At 35.1% G+C, this 15,562-nt stretch overlaps 1 protein-coding gene across 3 annotated transcripts; it reads left to right on the top strand.

Moving 5' to 3' along the window:
• Positions 1–2,378: 2,378 nt before the first annotated feature.
• On the top strand, positions 2,379–7,337 carry LOC140872981 (ammonium transporter 2-like). 3 transcript variants are annotated; one of them, XM_073275926.1, is made up of 6 exons: positions 2,379–2,830; positions 2,939–3,284; positions 4,069–4,354; positions 5,525–5,628; positions 6,517–6,966; positions 7,099–7,337. In XM_073275926.1, exons 1-5 carry the CDS (start codon positions 2,529–2,531, stop codon positions 6,946–6,948), a joined length of 1,470 nt encoding a protein of 489 aa, XP_073132027.1. In that variant the 5' UTR covers positions 2,379–2,528; the 3' UTR covers positions 6,949–6,966; positions 7,099–7,337. The 3 variants fall into 3 exon arrangements, with proteins under 3 accessions (XP_073132027.1, XP_073132028.1, XP_073132026.1); XM_073275927.1 differs by having other exon boundaries at positions 7,096–7,337; XM_073275925.1 differs by having other exon boundaries at positions 6,517–7,337.
• Positions 7,338–15,562: the final 8,225 nt, after the last annotated feature.

The raw sequence follows: 15,562 nt of genomic DNA, 5'->3' as shown, positions 1-15,562 counted from the left end.
TTATAATTTTGGTGATGTTGCCTATCAAATTTCATTTTTAGTCCTTTAAAATTTCAAGTTAATAAGTTTTTTTTTGGTAAAAAAAAAACTAAATAAGTTTTTGGTCATCTCACTAACAAGAATATATTTGGCCGTAATGTGATAAATTGAATTTAGTTACACGTTTAATTATTCCAATATTTACTGGAGCTGAAATTATTGACATCATGATTCTAGATATTCTGATTCGTCAGATTAAATCTAAAAAAACAAAAAAACAAAAACAAAATTAAAACAAAATTAAAACAAAATTTATTGCACTTAACCTAAATTTCGATCATTTAGTGTGCCAAAAGTTTATTATATAGGTCAATCTACATATATTAAACATGCAATATCTGTCTCTCATATATATCAGTGAGTACTCGTGCGAAAATTGAATTAAATATAGTGAATTAAACTAATTTATTGTATAAACTAAACTATACGTACTTATGCCCTTTATAAGCTGGAGGTATATGTACAACATCATGGTTAACAGAAATTTATACGCATCAAAGCGGGCAAAAAATTACACCGAATTTTTTTTAAAAAAAAACAACAACAACAATAACAAAAAAGAAACGCGAACGACTAAACATCTCCTCTCGTTCTCTAGTCTACAACCAAAATGTTGTTTATGTCGATTAAGTGTATGCAAATATTCGAGGATGGTCGAAGAGCTACAAATTGTTTTATATTTTCAAACTTTGGATAGAACTCTAACATCATGGTTATTCGATACTCTCAATTCCAAGTATAATCACAATTATATAATCCAATTTTTATATTTAATATTATTTTATCTTTTAATTTAACCATATATTCTCATCATTAAATACAATATTAATTACTTCAAGCCTTTTTTATCCTATATATTAAAACATTCGTTCAATAAAGATAAAATGAGACAACGTTTGATATTTCTTTGTAAAATTTATTTTTTAAATGAATTTCTTAATATACGAAAAGATATATACATAAATCTAAATATATGAGACGGATATATAGAATATCATATATTTGTCTCTTCAAATCCTGGATCCAAGCGCGTGCAGAAAGTTTCCATACATTCCATTCCGGATTCCGTCAGTTGAGTGGACTGTGGACTTTGATTTCCAATCCAAGCAAATAAAGGAAACATCAACGTGTGACATTTCAATTTGAGGTCTCGAAAAGCAAGGAATTTAATGCAAGGGCGTGTAACATTAATTAACGTTGCCATCTAATTAATTACTTTTTGCTTACAAACTGAATATTCTCGGAGGTGGCCGGACTCATTTCATTTGCCCAAAAAAAAAAAAATTCTTGATTAGCAATATCAAATTAAACTTTTTAAAAAATAGACGAATATATATATTAATTGGTCGGTCTTTTGGGGTTAATCGTGTTTCATGGTGGGGTGGAGATTTGATAAGTTTTGTAAAGAAAAGAAACTTTTGGGCTTCTAAAATTAGGTGTATGAATGAAATGTTCGCAGCCTTGGTAGACTATGCGCTCTTTAGTTTAAATTTACCAAATGTTGAAAAGTGTCTCATGTACGTGTAACTCATCAAGTCAATTGCTAATTAATTTTGGGGATGAAAAATATACTAACATTGGAAAAACAATATTTCCGTTTCATCTTATTACTGTCAAATATACATTCATATATGTAACGGAACAAATCGTTATGAGAAACTATAATGATAAGTGTCATGTTTTTCAACTATAAAACATAAAATTATACGTCTTTTAGATACAACATTTCACTCCTTCAGCAGAGCCAACATTTTTGAATGTATATATAATTTATTTGTCGGTATAGCAAATTAATTCATATTTACACATGAATATAATTAGGAAAAGCTGCAAATTTGGTCATGTATGTTTGTCACTTTGCGATTTTGGTCCTCTATGTTTTCATATTTCAGTTTTAGTCCTGCATGTTTCGATTTTTGGCAATTTCGGTCCTTTTTATTCGAAAATGCTTACGTGGCACTGCACACGTCAGCTCCACATCAGCGCTGAATTGATGCCACGTCAGCGCCACGTCGGAAAAAGGACTAAAATTGCCAAAAAAATAAAAATAGCGGATTAAAACTGAAATCTAAAAATATAAAGGACTGAAATTCAAAGTGACAAATATATAAAACCAAAAAAAAACAATTTTACCAAATAATTACGAGCTACCATTCACTTTCTTAATATTCTCATGGACTGTCCCGACCAAAATCAGCCACGCATTATTTTGCGCCATCTTAATTCATCCGAAGTTTCAGACCAATTTCCCCGCGGCTGATTCCAAAAACCAAAGTCTCGTTGACCATATCACTTGCAAATGGTCATTCATTCAACCCCACAACAAACACAGCGTTGCAAATTGCGGCCCACTCGAACCCAACCAAGACTTCACATTTCTTTAATGCCACCCTTTTTTATGCACCAATCCAAGAACTTAATTCTGCCAATCAAATCTCATCTTGATCGAAGAGAGAAATAACTGTACGCACAGTTAGTTAAGATCATCGATGGCTAGTAATCTAACTCTAGCATATGAAGAACGCCTGCCGGCGGTTCCGGGTTGGCTGAACAAAGGAGACAACGCGTGGCAGCTGACGGCGGCGACGCTGGTCGGGCTCCAGTCCATGCCGGGGCTGGTCATCCTCTACGCCAGCATCGTGAAGAAGAAATGGGCTGTTAATTCAGCTTTCATGGCGCTGTATGCCTTCGCCGCTGTCTTGATCTGTTGGGTTCTTCTCTGTTATCGTCAAGCTTTTGGTGACGAGCTCTTACCCTTCTGGGGGAAAGGCGCCCCGGCTCTTGATCAAAAGTACAGTTAGATCAAAATCTTCGATTCTTTAATTAATCTTCAGTTCAAGATATCGATTTTCACCCATTTTTGATGATGAGATATTGTTTAATGTTTGAATTATCGCAGGTATCTGACAAGGCGAGCGGCAGTGCCGGAAAGCACGCATCTTTATTCAAATGGCACCATTGAAACGAAAATGAACGAGCCGTTCATTCCAATGGCTTCGCTTGTTTACTTTCAGTTCACTTTTGCTGCAATCACGACGATTTTGGTGGCGGGGTCGGTGTTGGGGAGGATGAATATTAAGGCGTGGATGGCTTTTGTGCCTTTGTGGCTGACTTTTTGTTACACGGTGGGTGCGTACAGCCTGTGGGGTGGTGGCTTTTTGTATCATTGGGGTGTGATTGATTATTCCGGTGGCTATGTTATTCATCTTGCTTCTGGGATTTCTGGTTTCACGGCGGCTTATTGGGTACAATTTTCTTTCTTGAAAAGCTTGTTTAGCTGCTTGCTATTCTAAGTTACTAAATTCCATTTCAAAATAAGTAGCTTTTCAACTAAAGAATGGCTAAATTTTGCCTAGATTTCATCTGAATGAGTCAATTGTTCATGGGTTCGCAATATCTTGTTTTCTCCCCTCTTGCAAAGCTTTCAAGTTCTTTTCGTTGCATTTTGATTGACAGCAGCTTCATGAATTTAAAATCCTTCGTCAAACATTTCTTTATCGATGGGAATAATATTGAAGAATATCTTAATATTTTTTTATAATAGTTTATCATTTTAACATGACTCGTGAATATGTTCCAAAAGATCATACCCTTCGTAACTCATTTGTAGAGAAGCTATATATTCATAGCTAGAACATATGCGCCACATATGATAGTTGTGAATTCCAATCAACTAAGGTTGTGTTTTGGAGAACATTTGTTAAGAAAAAACTCAGAAATATTTTCCACAAGTTCCCCCAAACGCTATTCAAGTCGCACAATCTCCTATCTGACTGGCAACATCATCCAATATTAATGTGAATTTGTGACCCCTAGCTAGTGGGGTCGATCGTCAAAAAATAAATCAAATTAAAGTACACTCATTGAATAGTATAACATGGTGAGAATTGATTGTGCATAACTACAACTGATCAAATTTTTTATTCAGTTAACTAGCTGAGTACCAAATAATACAGTCTCGATTATGTTATCATTAGTGAGTTTTTCACTAACTGTCTTTTTTTCTTTTTGTTTTCCCCCTTGAAATAGGTAGGGCCGCGGTTGAAAGTAGATAGGGATCGGTATGTACCAAACAATGTGTTGTTGATGCTTGCCGGAGCGGGGTTGCTGTGGATGGGGTGGTCCGGGTTCAACGGCGGGGCACCATACGCCGCGAATTTAGTATCTTCAGTGGCAGTGCTGAATACAAATATTTCAGCAGCCACTAGCCTTCTTGTTTGGACAACACTCGATGTATACTACTTTGGGAAGCCTTCGGTTATAGGCGCTGTTCAGGGGATGATTACTGGTTTGGCTTGCATTACTCCTGGTGCAGGTATACTCGACAATTTATCATATGGGCATTTTTTAAGATTTATATTTATCAATTTCTCGATATTATGTCTCAAATACACGAAAGAAAAAAGAATGAGATTTAGTGCATTAATCGGGTTCATATCTCACTAGAAATTTTGAAGTTATATAATAGTTTTAAGGGTAATAAAATGTTAGCCTTTATAAGGTAATAATCACACGAGCATTTTTCTTTTCTCGCCCTAAGTTATAGGTTATATTCCATCTAGCAATTTTAGTTTTCTATGTTTTCGTTATAGTCTCCTATCTTTGTGTCTTCTAATTCCGACATAGCATCAATGCTATGTTAACGTGTTTAGTGTCACATAATTATACATTTCAGATGAAAAATGATTAAAATTGTGAAAAATCAGAAAATATATGATCAAGACTAAAATGAGATAACATAAATTATCAAAATAATTTGAAAAAAAGCACACATACATACATATTTAAGTAAAAAATACAATGTTGTCTAATAAAAAGTTGGGGTAAGTTAGATCCTATCTATATAGGCATTGCCTTAACATGCATCTAATGGTTGATATTTATCAATAAATGCGGGTCCATTATTTTTTAGTGAACCCCGCATATATTGATAAATGATGACCTTAGATCGATAGATTTCAACCTAGCATATGGGTAATACCCCAATGGTAGATCTAATGTCTCATGATTTGCCACGTCAACAATATATAATTAATTACACCTATATGTAAAAATACGAACCGTTGGATCCATGATTGGGGTATTACTCATATGCTAGGATCTCATCTACCCCTTAGATCTATCATGAAGTAGTGCCTATAATTGTAGGTTGAAATGAACCAAAAGTTGACTATATAGATGGCTTCGTCATTCAATTGATAACATTGAGGTTCTAGGTCATTAATTAATAATTGATTATAGTTAGCTAGGTAGCTGATTATTAATAAATAATATACGTAAAACTATATTTCTTACAAAGAAAATTATCAAATTAATTTTTTTTTATCACCTTCTCTTGACCATTTAATTAATCAAGCCCTCTTTTTTAGCACAACTTTCAAAATAAAATAATTGCGGTATATGTTACTTTTGGAATTATTGAATAGTCAAGTAGAAATTAAGCTAAATTTCTTGTTACTGACTGTATAAATTATTGAAAGAACAGGAGTGGTGCAATCGTGGGCGGCTATAATTTATGGTGTGCTTTCTGGAAGCATCCCATGGTTCTCTATGATCATTCTTCACAAGAAGTCAACTTTGCTACAAAAGGTAACCATTAATCCCTCTACTTTACAATAAAGTCTTAATTTTTATATTTTATTATTACAAATTATTTTTTGAATCTTCGGTTCTCGATCTTTTCGCTTCTGCCCCTAAATATTTCTAGGATATTTGAAGAAATTCATGCAAGTGGTTATTAGTTTACATACAAGAAAATGAAATGTGTTTATTAATTTACATTTTTGATGTAGTATATACGATCCAACGATGCATGCTTCCAACTACTAAAGATTCCTCAAAACACTTGGCCTCTGTAATAATGGATGCCAAGCTGACATTTTGGAATTTTTAAATGGAATATAACTGTTTTTACTTTTCTAAAATATCGATAGACAGATTTTAGAAAGATAACAAAAAATGAAAATTATATTTTTCCTCCTATATTTTTAAAGTTTTTATCGACTACATTTTTCTCTTAGAAATGTTGAACGTATATTGTTAATTTCTTTGTAAAAGTGAAAACATAGAAAATTTGTTTGAAGGTATCTGTCTCTGGAAATTAATAAAAAAAAATATCGTATTCCCTTTTTCTATTTTTATATATCTTTAAGGCCATTTATTATTTTTAATTAAAATCCTAATCAATTCGATCCATTTTAGATTTATTTTTTTTTCTAGAAAAAAATGTCGTACGTAGTTCGATCAGACAGTACTAATGCTAAAATTGGGAAACTTGGTTTTAAAATTTTATATTTTTATTAAAATTCAATAATTGTAAGATGAGAAACCGAAATCTTTTCTCTTTGCAGATAGCTAGGATATGGATTATCATGCTTGTTTACCAAAATTATATATAATTGCTAGGTTGCAAAATCAAATGATATTAAAAAATATATATATGTGTTTACATAATTATCATGTCCCATAATGTTACAGGTGGATGATACATTAGCTGTGTTCTACACACATGCGGTGGCCGGAATTTTGGGTGGGGGGTTAACCGGACTCCTGGCGGAACCCACCCTCTGCAGCATGCTGCTGCCGGTCAAAAACACCAAGGGTGCTTTTTACGGTGGCGGAATACTGTTCGTCAAGCAAATAGTTGCAGCTCTGTTTATAATTGGCTGGAATTTCACTGCCACAACAATCATCCTTCTATTAATCAAGATATTTATACCGCTTAGAATGCCGGACGAGGAGCTCGTGATCGGAGACGACGCGGTGCATGGCGAGGAAGCGTACGCCCTGTGGGGCGACGGGGAGAAATACGAACCGGCTAAACACGGGTGGCATAACCCGGCTCATGCGATGGAAATGGGCGCAGGTGGGCATTTGAATGGTGCTAGAGGAGTGACCATAAATGTATAAATTAACTTGGAATCTAAGGTACGTAGAAGATGAAGAAAAAGAAAGGATAATGTGTGAAACTAGTGGGTATATATATATATATATCATTTGTTGATTGAGTTTTGAGATTTTTGTAACAATATCATATTAATTAGTAGTGTTACACAGCAGGATCTAAGCTAGAAAGTCGTCCGATTGAGTTATCTGAATTTTGCGAGTTATCCTCTCAACGGCCTAGCTCGAGTTCTCTCAAGTTTCTACATTTTCTTCAGCTAGCAGAGGCTCCTCGCATAGTACTGTTTGTCTTGTGTTGGCCTTTGGGAATGTATGATTTTTTTTTGCACGTAACGTACTAATGGTGTACAAATTCATGGTAATTATATATAACAAGGATATATCTCCATTTTGTACATTTTCTTCGGTTACAATTGTTTTTTTTTAAAAAAAATATTAATAAAAGATGATTTTCAATTGTATTTTCGATATGATTATCTTACCATTGTAATTTAGATTCTTCGGAGACGGTAAGAGCAATCACTATTCGATTGTAATTTTCAATCTTGGGAGACACCAGACAGTGAAAGTAATCACCATGTCTATTGAGAATTTGAGAGTTGACGGTGACTTGGACGGATATTCAATTAATTACTCACGGGATCATCAACCCTTCTTGTACGTTTATCAAGCATGTGCTCAGAAGTGGTAATGACGTCGGTTTCAACAAAAAAAAAAAAAAAAAAAAAAAAGAAGTGGTAATGACGTGGCTCATTATTTAGCCTCTTATTTCGTTATTTTATTGTGTAAATATTCCTTTATAGCCTATTAACTTTGCAACATCGGAGTTCAATACGTAATAATATATTGATGTTAGCTTTAAAGTAATACACATATTGATGTTTAGCTTTTAAAAAAACTATATTATCTACAATCCGCATCTACATCAAATAAAATCTAGGTCAAAGTAAAATTACATTCTAAATTTTGCAAGTTCACGGTAAGGTGGATGCTAGTACCCACATGCCAGATCCAATGATCCATTTTTCAATGCAAGTGAAATATTCGCGCGAACATTTCACTTGCATTGAATCTGTAAAAGGGTCGTGTCCTGATTTAATATTTAATCATCAAACATTTAGGATTAATTAATGTAAACAACGAAAACGAGTTAAAATTTGTGTTTTGGGCCTACAGAAAATTCGGCATGACCTATTCGTAAATAGGACATCCCAAAAATATATACAACACAACTAACATAATATACTCGAAAATAGAGTCACATCACCAATTTACAAACATATAGCCGCACTGGCCAGGACTAATCACATGCAGAGCCGGCAAGGCTCAATCACACAAACAACAATCCAAAATAAAGTAAAAACTATCAATACAGATACACAGGGTATGTCTCCGAAAAATATAAAACTCGCTAATATGATATATATACAAATATATCGCAACTCGACTCCACGCTCAACTCACTGGGTATCACTAGATGACGCTCCACCAGATGCGTCAAATCCCCCTGGATAACCTGCTATGGAATCACAAACAATCACAGCATAAAAGAAACAGAGGTTGGACCCCGATGAACTAGAAAAATTACGAAAAATATAACTTACATGAATAAAATCAAGTAAAATGCAATGAAATGCAATGCAATGCTTGACAGGTATCAATGGAATAAAGGATACCAAATGGAGTCCAAATAATCGTATCACAATAATCTCAGTGGTCACCCGTGCCAGGAACGCAGCAGACCTCGAATCATCACTGCTCAACCACGCACGTAGCATCGAGGGCGACGGGAGCTACCCGGCCTGCCTTATGCTGTCATCAGGAGCCCGAGGGCGACAGAAGAGACCCGGCCTGCCTCGTGCCCACATCTGGAGTGTGCTAAATCCTATATCACTAGCTCCAGAGATGACTCAATACATCTCAAGAGATCAATATAAATAGCAGTCAAAGGAGTCAAGGCTCAACGTGCTATGAAAAATTATCAACGTGCTTATTTGACCAATATCCCTTAATATTTTTCAATAAAAATGTATTTGAAAATATATTTTATTTTAGTAAAAGAAAATATAGATTATTCTCAAATCGACACATTAACAATAAATGTAAATGAGTGAATGCAATCATATAATCCACATAAGCACATAAAACACGTTATCACTCATTACAAAATACTTAATATCATTACATGTCATTACAGACGTCGTAATATAAACAGCTCATATGTACCTCAACCAACACTTAATTTACCACAGAAATATCTCAAGTATTTTTCAAATAGTCCAATCCTGTGAAAAAACCATTTGTTTCAAATTAATTCATATTCCCTTGTACAAATCTGAGAATTATCTGAATAATTCTAAAAATCAACTAATATTTCCAAATATTCATATTTCATATTAAATCATCATATCAATGTCCAAACAGTGAATAAACGACTCCTGAATGTCGAAATACCCAAATTAGAACAATATGAAAAAATTCCATTTGATACCTCGAATCCACGAAAATGTTGTTCCTACATCCAAAACACAAGAATTATCAATTACTTGAATCAAAATCGAACCGAAACTCGCATAACTTGAATTAAAAATCTGCTCACACTTATACAGCTTCTGACTATCAAGCTAAACTAATGATTCGAACTCCCGACGTCCCAAGAACTCAAGTACAAGTAACGGCGCTGGTTCGGTGCGACAGATGGCCGCGAACAGCGGCGACTGGCCGGAGGTAGGTTTCAGGTGATGCGATAAAACCTTACAAAATTGGTATCACTAGCTAGCTATCTCTCGTCGAGAGGATTCCGAATCTATATTTACTTTTGAAATCCGACCAAAAACGAAGAAGATACGAGCATTTAAAGTGACGGAAAAATTTTTGAAAAGAAAAGAACAAGGATCGGGAAACCATAGAAGATGACGATGATGAATAACGAGGAGAGAGGTTATATATATCATATAGCTATTAGATATATATTGGTTTAAATGTGTCTCTTATTTTATTAATTCGGGGTTGGATCTTGATCCGTTTTGAGTTATTTCAACTCTTGTGTGCTCTATAAATAAAATATGCATTTTAATATCGTCTATAAACCGATATTTATTAATACATATTTTAACACACAAATTATTTATTTGGCTTAATTATTTTAATTTTGCACTTTAAAATAATTAACACTAGATCTTGCCAAATTAATTCACAAATTAATATCGGATCCTTACATTTCTCCCCCTCTAAAAAAAAAATTTCGTCCTCGAAATTAACACACATCAAACTTATATACAAAGGGATCAAACATCTACCACTGATAGTACATAGGAAAATCAGAGTACATGGCATAATTCATAACATTGTCAAACAAATGAGGTCATTCTTGACGCATTCTAGACTCTAATTACCATGTAGCTTCTTCTCTCCCATGTCTACTCCATTCGACCATAACCAAAGGAATCGTCTTGTTCCTAAGTTGCTTTTCTTTACGATCAAAAATCTGCACTGGATATTCAATATAGCTAAGGGAACTATCCAATTCCACATCATCAGCCCTCAAAATATGAGAAGGATATAGTTCATACTTTCGCAGCATATATACATGAAATATATCATGTATCGCAGACAAACTCTGCGGCAAGTTCAAACGATATGCCAAAATACCAATCTTTTCAATAATCTCGTACGGACCGATATAACGAGGAGCTAATTTCCCTTTACGCCCAAATCTCATAGTACCACGAAATGGTGATACATTCAAGAAAACAAAATCGCCAACCTGAAATTCTAAATGTCTACGTCTGTTATTAGCATAGCTGGCTTGACGATCCTGGGCTGATTTCATCATTTTCCTGATCATTTCAACCTTTTCTTTCATCTCTTGGATAAATTCTGGTCCTGACAACTGGAATTCTCCTAATTTTTCTCAACATATCGGAGATCTACATTTTCTGTCATACAAGGCTTCAAATGATGTCATCCCGATAGATACTTGATAACTATTATTGTAAGAAAATTCCACCAAAGATAATGATTCTTGCCAACCACCACTGAAATCCATCACAACAGCTCGTAATAAATCTTCAAGCGTCTGAATAGTTCTTTTAGATTGACGATTTGTCTATGGATGATAAGCAGTGCTCATGGACAATTTAGAACCCAAAACTGATTGCAAACTAGCCCAAAACTTAGAAGTAAATCTGGGATCACGGTCTGATACTATGGTAACTGGCACACCATGCAATCTCACTATCTGATCAATGTACAGTGTTGCCATTTTCTTATATGTACAAGTACAATCATAAGGAATAAAATGGGAAGATTTAGACTATCTATCCACAATAACCCAAATGGCATCACAACCGCGATTAGAACGAGGTAAATGTGTCACGAAATCCATAGTAATGTGTTCCCAATTCCACTGTGGTACTTCAAGACTAAGTAACATACCACCTGGTCTCATTCTTTCAACCTTCACTTGTTGACACGTCAGACACTTGGCCACAAAGTCATAAATATCTTTCTTTATACCTTCCTACCAGTAATGGGCTTTCAAGATATGATGCATCTTTCTAATTTCAGGATGTACACTATGCCGACTACAATGAGCTTCTCGTAATATATCTTCTTTCAAATCTATCAAATTCGTAACCACAAGTCTACCATTATAACGCAGACATCCATCAGAAGCAACAATGAATTTATCAGACTGACCTGCTGTAAGGACCCGATTTTAATATGTTAATTAATTTGTATGTTAAAATATGTATTGATAAATATCGGTTTATGGACGATATTAAAATGCATATTTTATTTATAGAGCACACAAAAGTTGAAATAACTCCAACCGGGTCAAGTTTTAACCCCGAATGAATAAAATACGACACATATTAAACTGAAACATATTTTAATGGATATATATCTATATATAGATTTATAAATATAAGATATATATCATCACCTTTCTCTTTCTTCTGAAGTCGCGTCCGTTCTATGTTTTTTACTTTCAAATTTCTTCATCGCTTCAAATCGCCGTAACTTTCCCGTCGGTTATCAATTTTCAAAAGTAAATATAGATTCAGAATCCTCTCGACGAGAGCTAGATAGTGATACCGATTTCATAAGGTTTCTCGCAATCTGTTCAAATGCGATTTCCGGCAACCGCGCCGTTCGCCGCTCTTTGCTGCCGCCAGTCGCCGTTTAGACTAGGAAGAAGGTGGTTTATGTTGTTTAAAGCTCAAATTCGAATCTTTGAGGTAAATTTCGAGAGTAGGGTTTCGGAAATTTGGGAATTTCGATTCAATTGATGTTCAATAATTGATATTTGATTTATTCTTCATTGTAAGTATTAGACTGAAGCCGATTGACGGTATCGGTTAATTTTCAGAATTTATTTGGAATTATTTCGAATTTCCAGATTATTTTAGTTGGGATTTTTGAATTTTAGGGTTATTTAAATCAATGTTTAGATGTTTCGATGCGTTAAAATTGTCCTATATTAATTTTAGGATTTATTAAAAATTTTATGGAAAATTTCAGATTCTGAAAAGTTGAGTTTTTTTACTTTTAGCGTCGTATATTCGATATTTGGTCATTGATAGGATGTTTTGATATTAACGATGACTTTTTTGGAATGTTAATTTGATTTTTAAATTAGTTCCGTAATTCTTAGATTTGTAAAAAAAATAGGAATTGATATGAAAAAAATGATTTTTCCACAGGATTGGATTATTCAAAAAATACTTGAGATATTTCTGTGGTAAATTAAGTGATGGTTGAGGTACGTATGAACTGCTTATATTACGACGCCTATAATGACATGTAATGATATTAAATATTTTGTAATGAGTGATAACGTGTTTTATGTGCTTATGTGAATTATATGATTGCATTCACTCATGTACATTGATTGTTAATGTGTATAATTGAGAATAATCCCTATTTTCTATTAATAAAATAAAATAAATTTCAAATATATTTTTATTATAAAATATTAAGGGATATTCGTCAAATAAGCACATTGACAATTTTTCATAGCACGTTGAACCTTGACTCCTTTGACTGCTATTTATATTGATCTTTTGAGATGTATTGAGTCATCATGGAGCGAGTGACATTGTTTAGTGTACTCCTGAGATAGCATGAGGCACAGACAGGTCGCTCCTGTCGCCCTCCGATGCTACGTACCACACTCCTGATGACAACATGAGGCTGGACGAAGTCGCTCCTGTCAACCTCCGATGCTACGTGTATGGATTAGCAGTGATGATTCGAGGTTTGCTGCGTTCCTGGCACGGGTGGCCACTGAGATTATTGTGATACGATTATTTGAACTCCATTTTGTATCTCTTATTCCATTGATACCTGTCACGCATTACATTGCATCTCATTGCATTGCATTTTACTTGATTGTATTCATGTCAGTTATATTTATCGTAATTTTTCTAGTTCGTCGTACTGGGGTCCAACCCCTGTTTTCTTTTTATGTTGTGGTTGTTTGTGATTCCATAGCAGGTTATCCAGGGGGATTTGACGCATCTGGTGGAGCGTCATCTAGTGGTACCCAGTGAGTAGAGCGTGGAGTCGAGTTCCCAGATATATGTATATATCAGATTAGCGAGTTTTATATTTTTCGGGGAATGCCCTGTGTATCTGTATTGATAGTTTTTCCTTTGTTGGTGTGATTGAGCCTTGCCGGTTCTGTATGTGTTTAGTCCTGAACAGTGCGGTTATAGGTTTGTAAATTGATGGTGTGACTCTATTTCGAGTATATATTGTTTTGTACAGGTTTTTGGGATGTCATGTTTACGAATAGGTCATGCCGAAATTTCTGTAGGCCCAAAACGCAAAATTTTAACTCGTTTTCGTTGTTTACATTAATTAATCCTGATTTTTTGATCATTAAATATTAAATCAGGACATGGGCGGGCCCTTTCATTTGGTATCAAAGCATAAACTGGGATATGCTCGAATTAGAGTCTAGGACACTCTAGTTTAGACACTAACAAAATGGTTGCGTATGTGTGTGACTACTTGTTCTTACGTGACTTTTTTTGTTTGATTTGAACTTATCTCATAAAACTAGTAGTACTTGGCTTTGGAACTTAGTTTATGAATTTTTATTAGAACTCTGAGTTCGTATAATAGTTCTGTATTCGTTAAGATATTTCTGCCTGTATTTAAATCCTTGTGTCTTGTAGAATGACACCGGGAGGAAGAGGTAGAAAAGGAAAGGAAGTTGTAGAAGAGTCTGCAGCAGAAAATATTAGAAATCTTGATTATATTGGCAGAGGAAGACATGGTCGACCAGCTGTCCAGCCTCGAAAGGATGTGGAATTAGAGGTGGAACAGTAGCCACAGGTAAATCCTGACAAGGGAAAAGCTGTTCAGGCTGAGGCTGAACCAGAAATGGCCAAATTGATTGAGAAAATGGGAGGAATACGATTAATAATTTTTCAATTTCAGGAGTTGCGTCCTCAAAAGTTCTTTGGCAATAAGGAAGTGAAAAAGCTGCAAGCTGGTTAAAAAGTCTCAACACTATGTTTAATGGACTAGAGTATCCAGATGAAATTCGACTAAAATTAGTTCCTTTTCAACTTAAATACCGAGCGCAACTTTGGTGGGAAACGACGACAGAAACATTTTCTACTTCTGATGAAAAGATCACATGTGAAGTATTTCGTACTCAGTTTGCACAAGAATATGCACCACCATCCTATTATTCTGCTAAAGAAGATGAATTTAATCTGTTGGTGCAAGACAATAAATATGTTGTTGAATATGCTTCTCAGTTTTCTGCTCTTTTGCCTTATGTCCCACACGTTGCAAAGAATGATCGGTCAAAGCTTTCATACTTTCTAAAGGGGCTTATACTAACGATCCACATTTTGTGACTACTGGAACTCCCTCTACTTATATGAAAGCAGTAGAAAAGGCAAAGAAGATTGAAGCGAGTTTACTCAGGGGTGAACCACAACCAATCCCAGCATCTGTTCCTCAAGGAGCTGGAAGCAATTCGCAAACACCGGTGGGTTTAACTTCATATCAGCCTACGCAATCTGCTCAGCAAGCGAAAAGGACTTGGTTTAAAGCTAGGGGGAAGCCATTTAAAAAGAAGCCACAGTCCAGTTCCTCCATTTCCAGTGGTAATCGTGGTGGAAGTTCAGTTGGATCGTCTGGTAGGGTGTACTGTGACATATGTGGTGGTAATCATTTGAGTGCACATTGTACAGGATTTCTAGGGACTTGTTATACTTGTGGGCAGGCTGGACATTCATCTAGAGTATGTCCAAATGCTGGAAGACAGCAAGTGCAGCCACAACAATTTGGCCAATTTCCTGGAAGACCATCGTTCAGGCCATATGCTCCTGTACCGCAGTTTGCTCCTACACAGTCTTATGTTCCGGTACAGCCAACGCAGTAACCTAGGTATCCATCTCCTCAGAGTCAGCAGTGTTTTCCAGGGCCACAGCAGGCTCAAGTGCATGCCATGACTCAAGATCATGCACAAGATGCACCTGGGGGAGTCATTGCAGGTATTTGTTATATTTTTGAGTATCCTGCACGTATTTTTATAGACATAGGAGCATCTCATTCATTTTTATCTGTTACATTTGCTAATGAGCATGAGATT

The sequence above is a fragment of the Henckelia pumila genome, unplaced genomic scaffold (genome assembly GCF_033568475.1).
Source record: "Henckelia pumila isolate YLH828 unplaced genomic scaffold, ASM3356847v2 CTG_525:::fragment_1, whole genome shotgun sequence".
NCBI classification, from domain to species: domain Eukaryota; kingdom Viridiplantae; phylum Streptophyta; class Magnoliopsida; order Lamiales; family Gesneriaceae; genus Henckelia; species Henckelia pumila.
This window is presented reverse-complemented; position numbering and strand designations above follow the sequence as displayed.

Bases quoted from the DNA above. Each gene is read 5' to 3' on its own strand.
- LOC140872981 (XM_073275926.1), top strand. From the start codon at position 2,529: ATGGCTAGTAATCTAACTCTAGCATATGAAGAACGCCTGCCGGCGGTT. The intron at 3,285-4,068 runs GTACAATTTTCT...CCCTTGAAATAG, and splicing joins GTTTCACGGCGGCTTATTGG to GTAGGGCCGCGGTTGAAAGT. The intron at 5,629-6,516 runs GTAACCATTAAT...ATAATGTTACAG, and splicing joins AGTCAACTTTGCTACAAAAG to GTGGATGATACATTAGCTGT.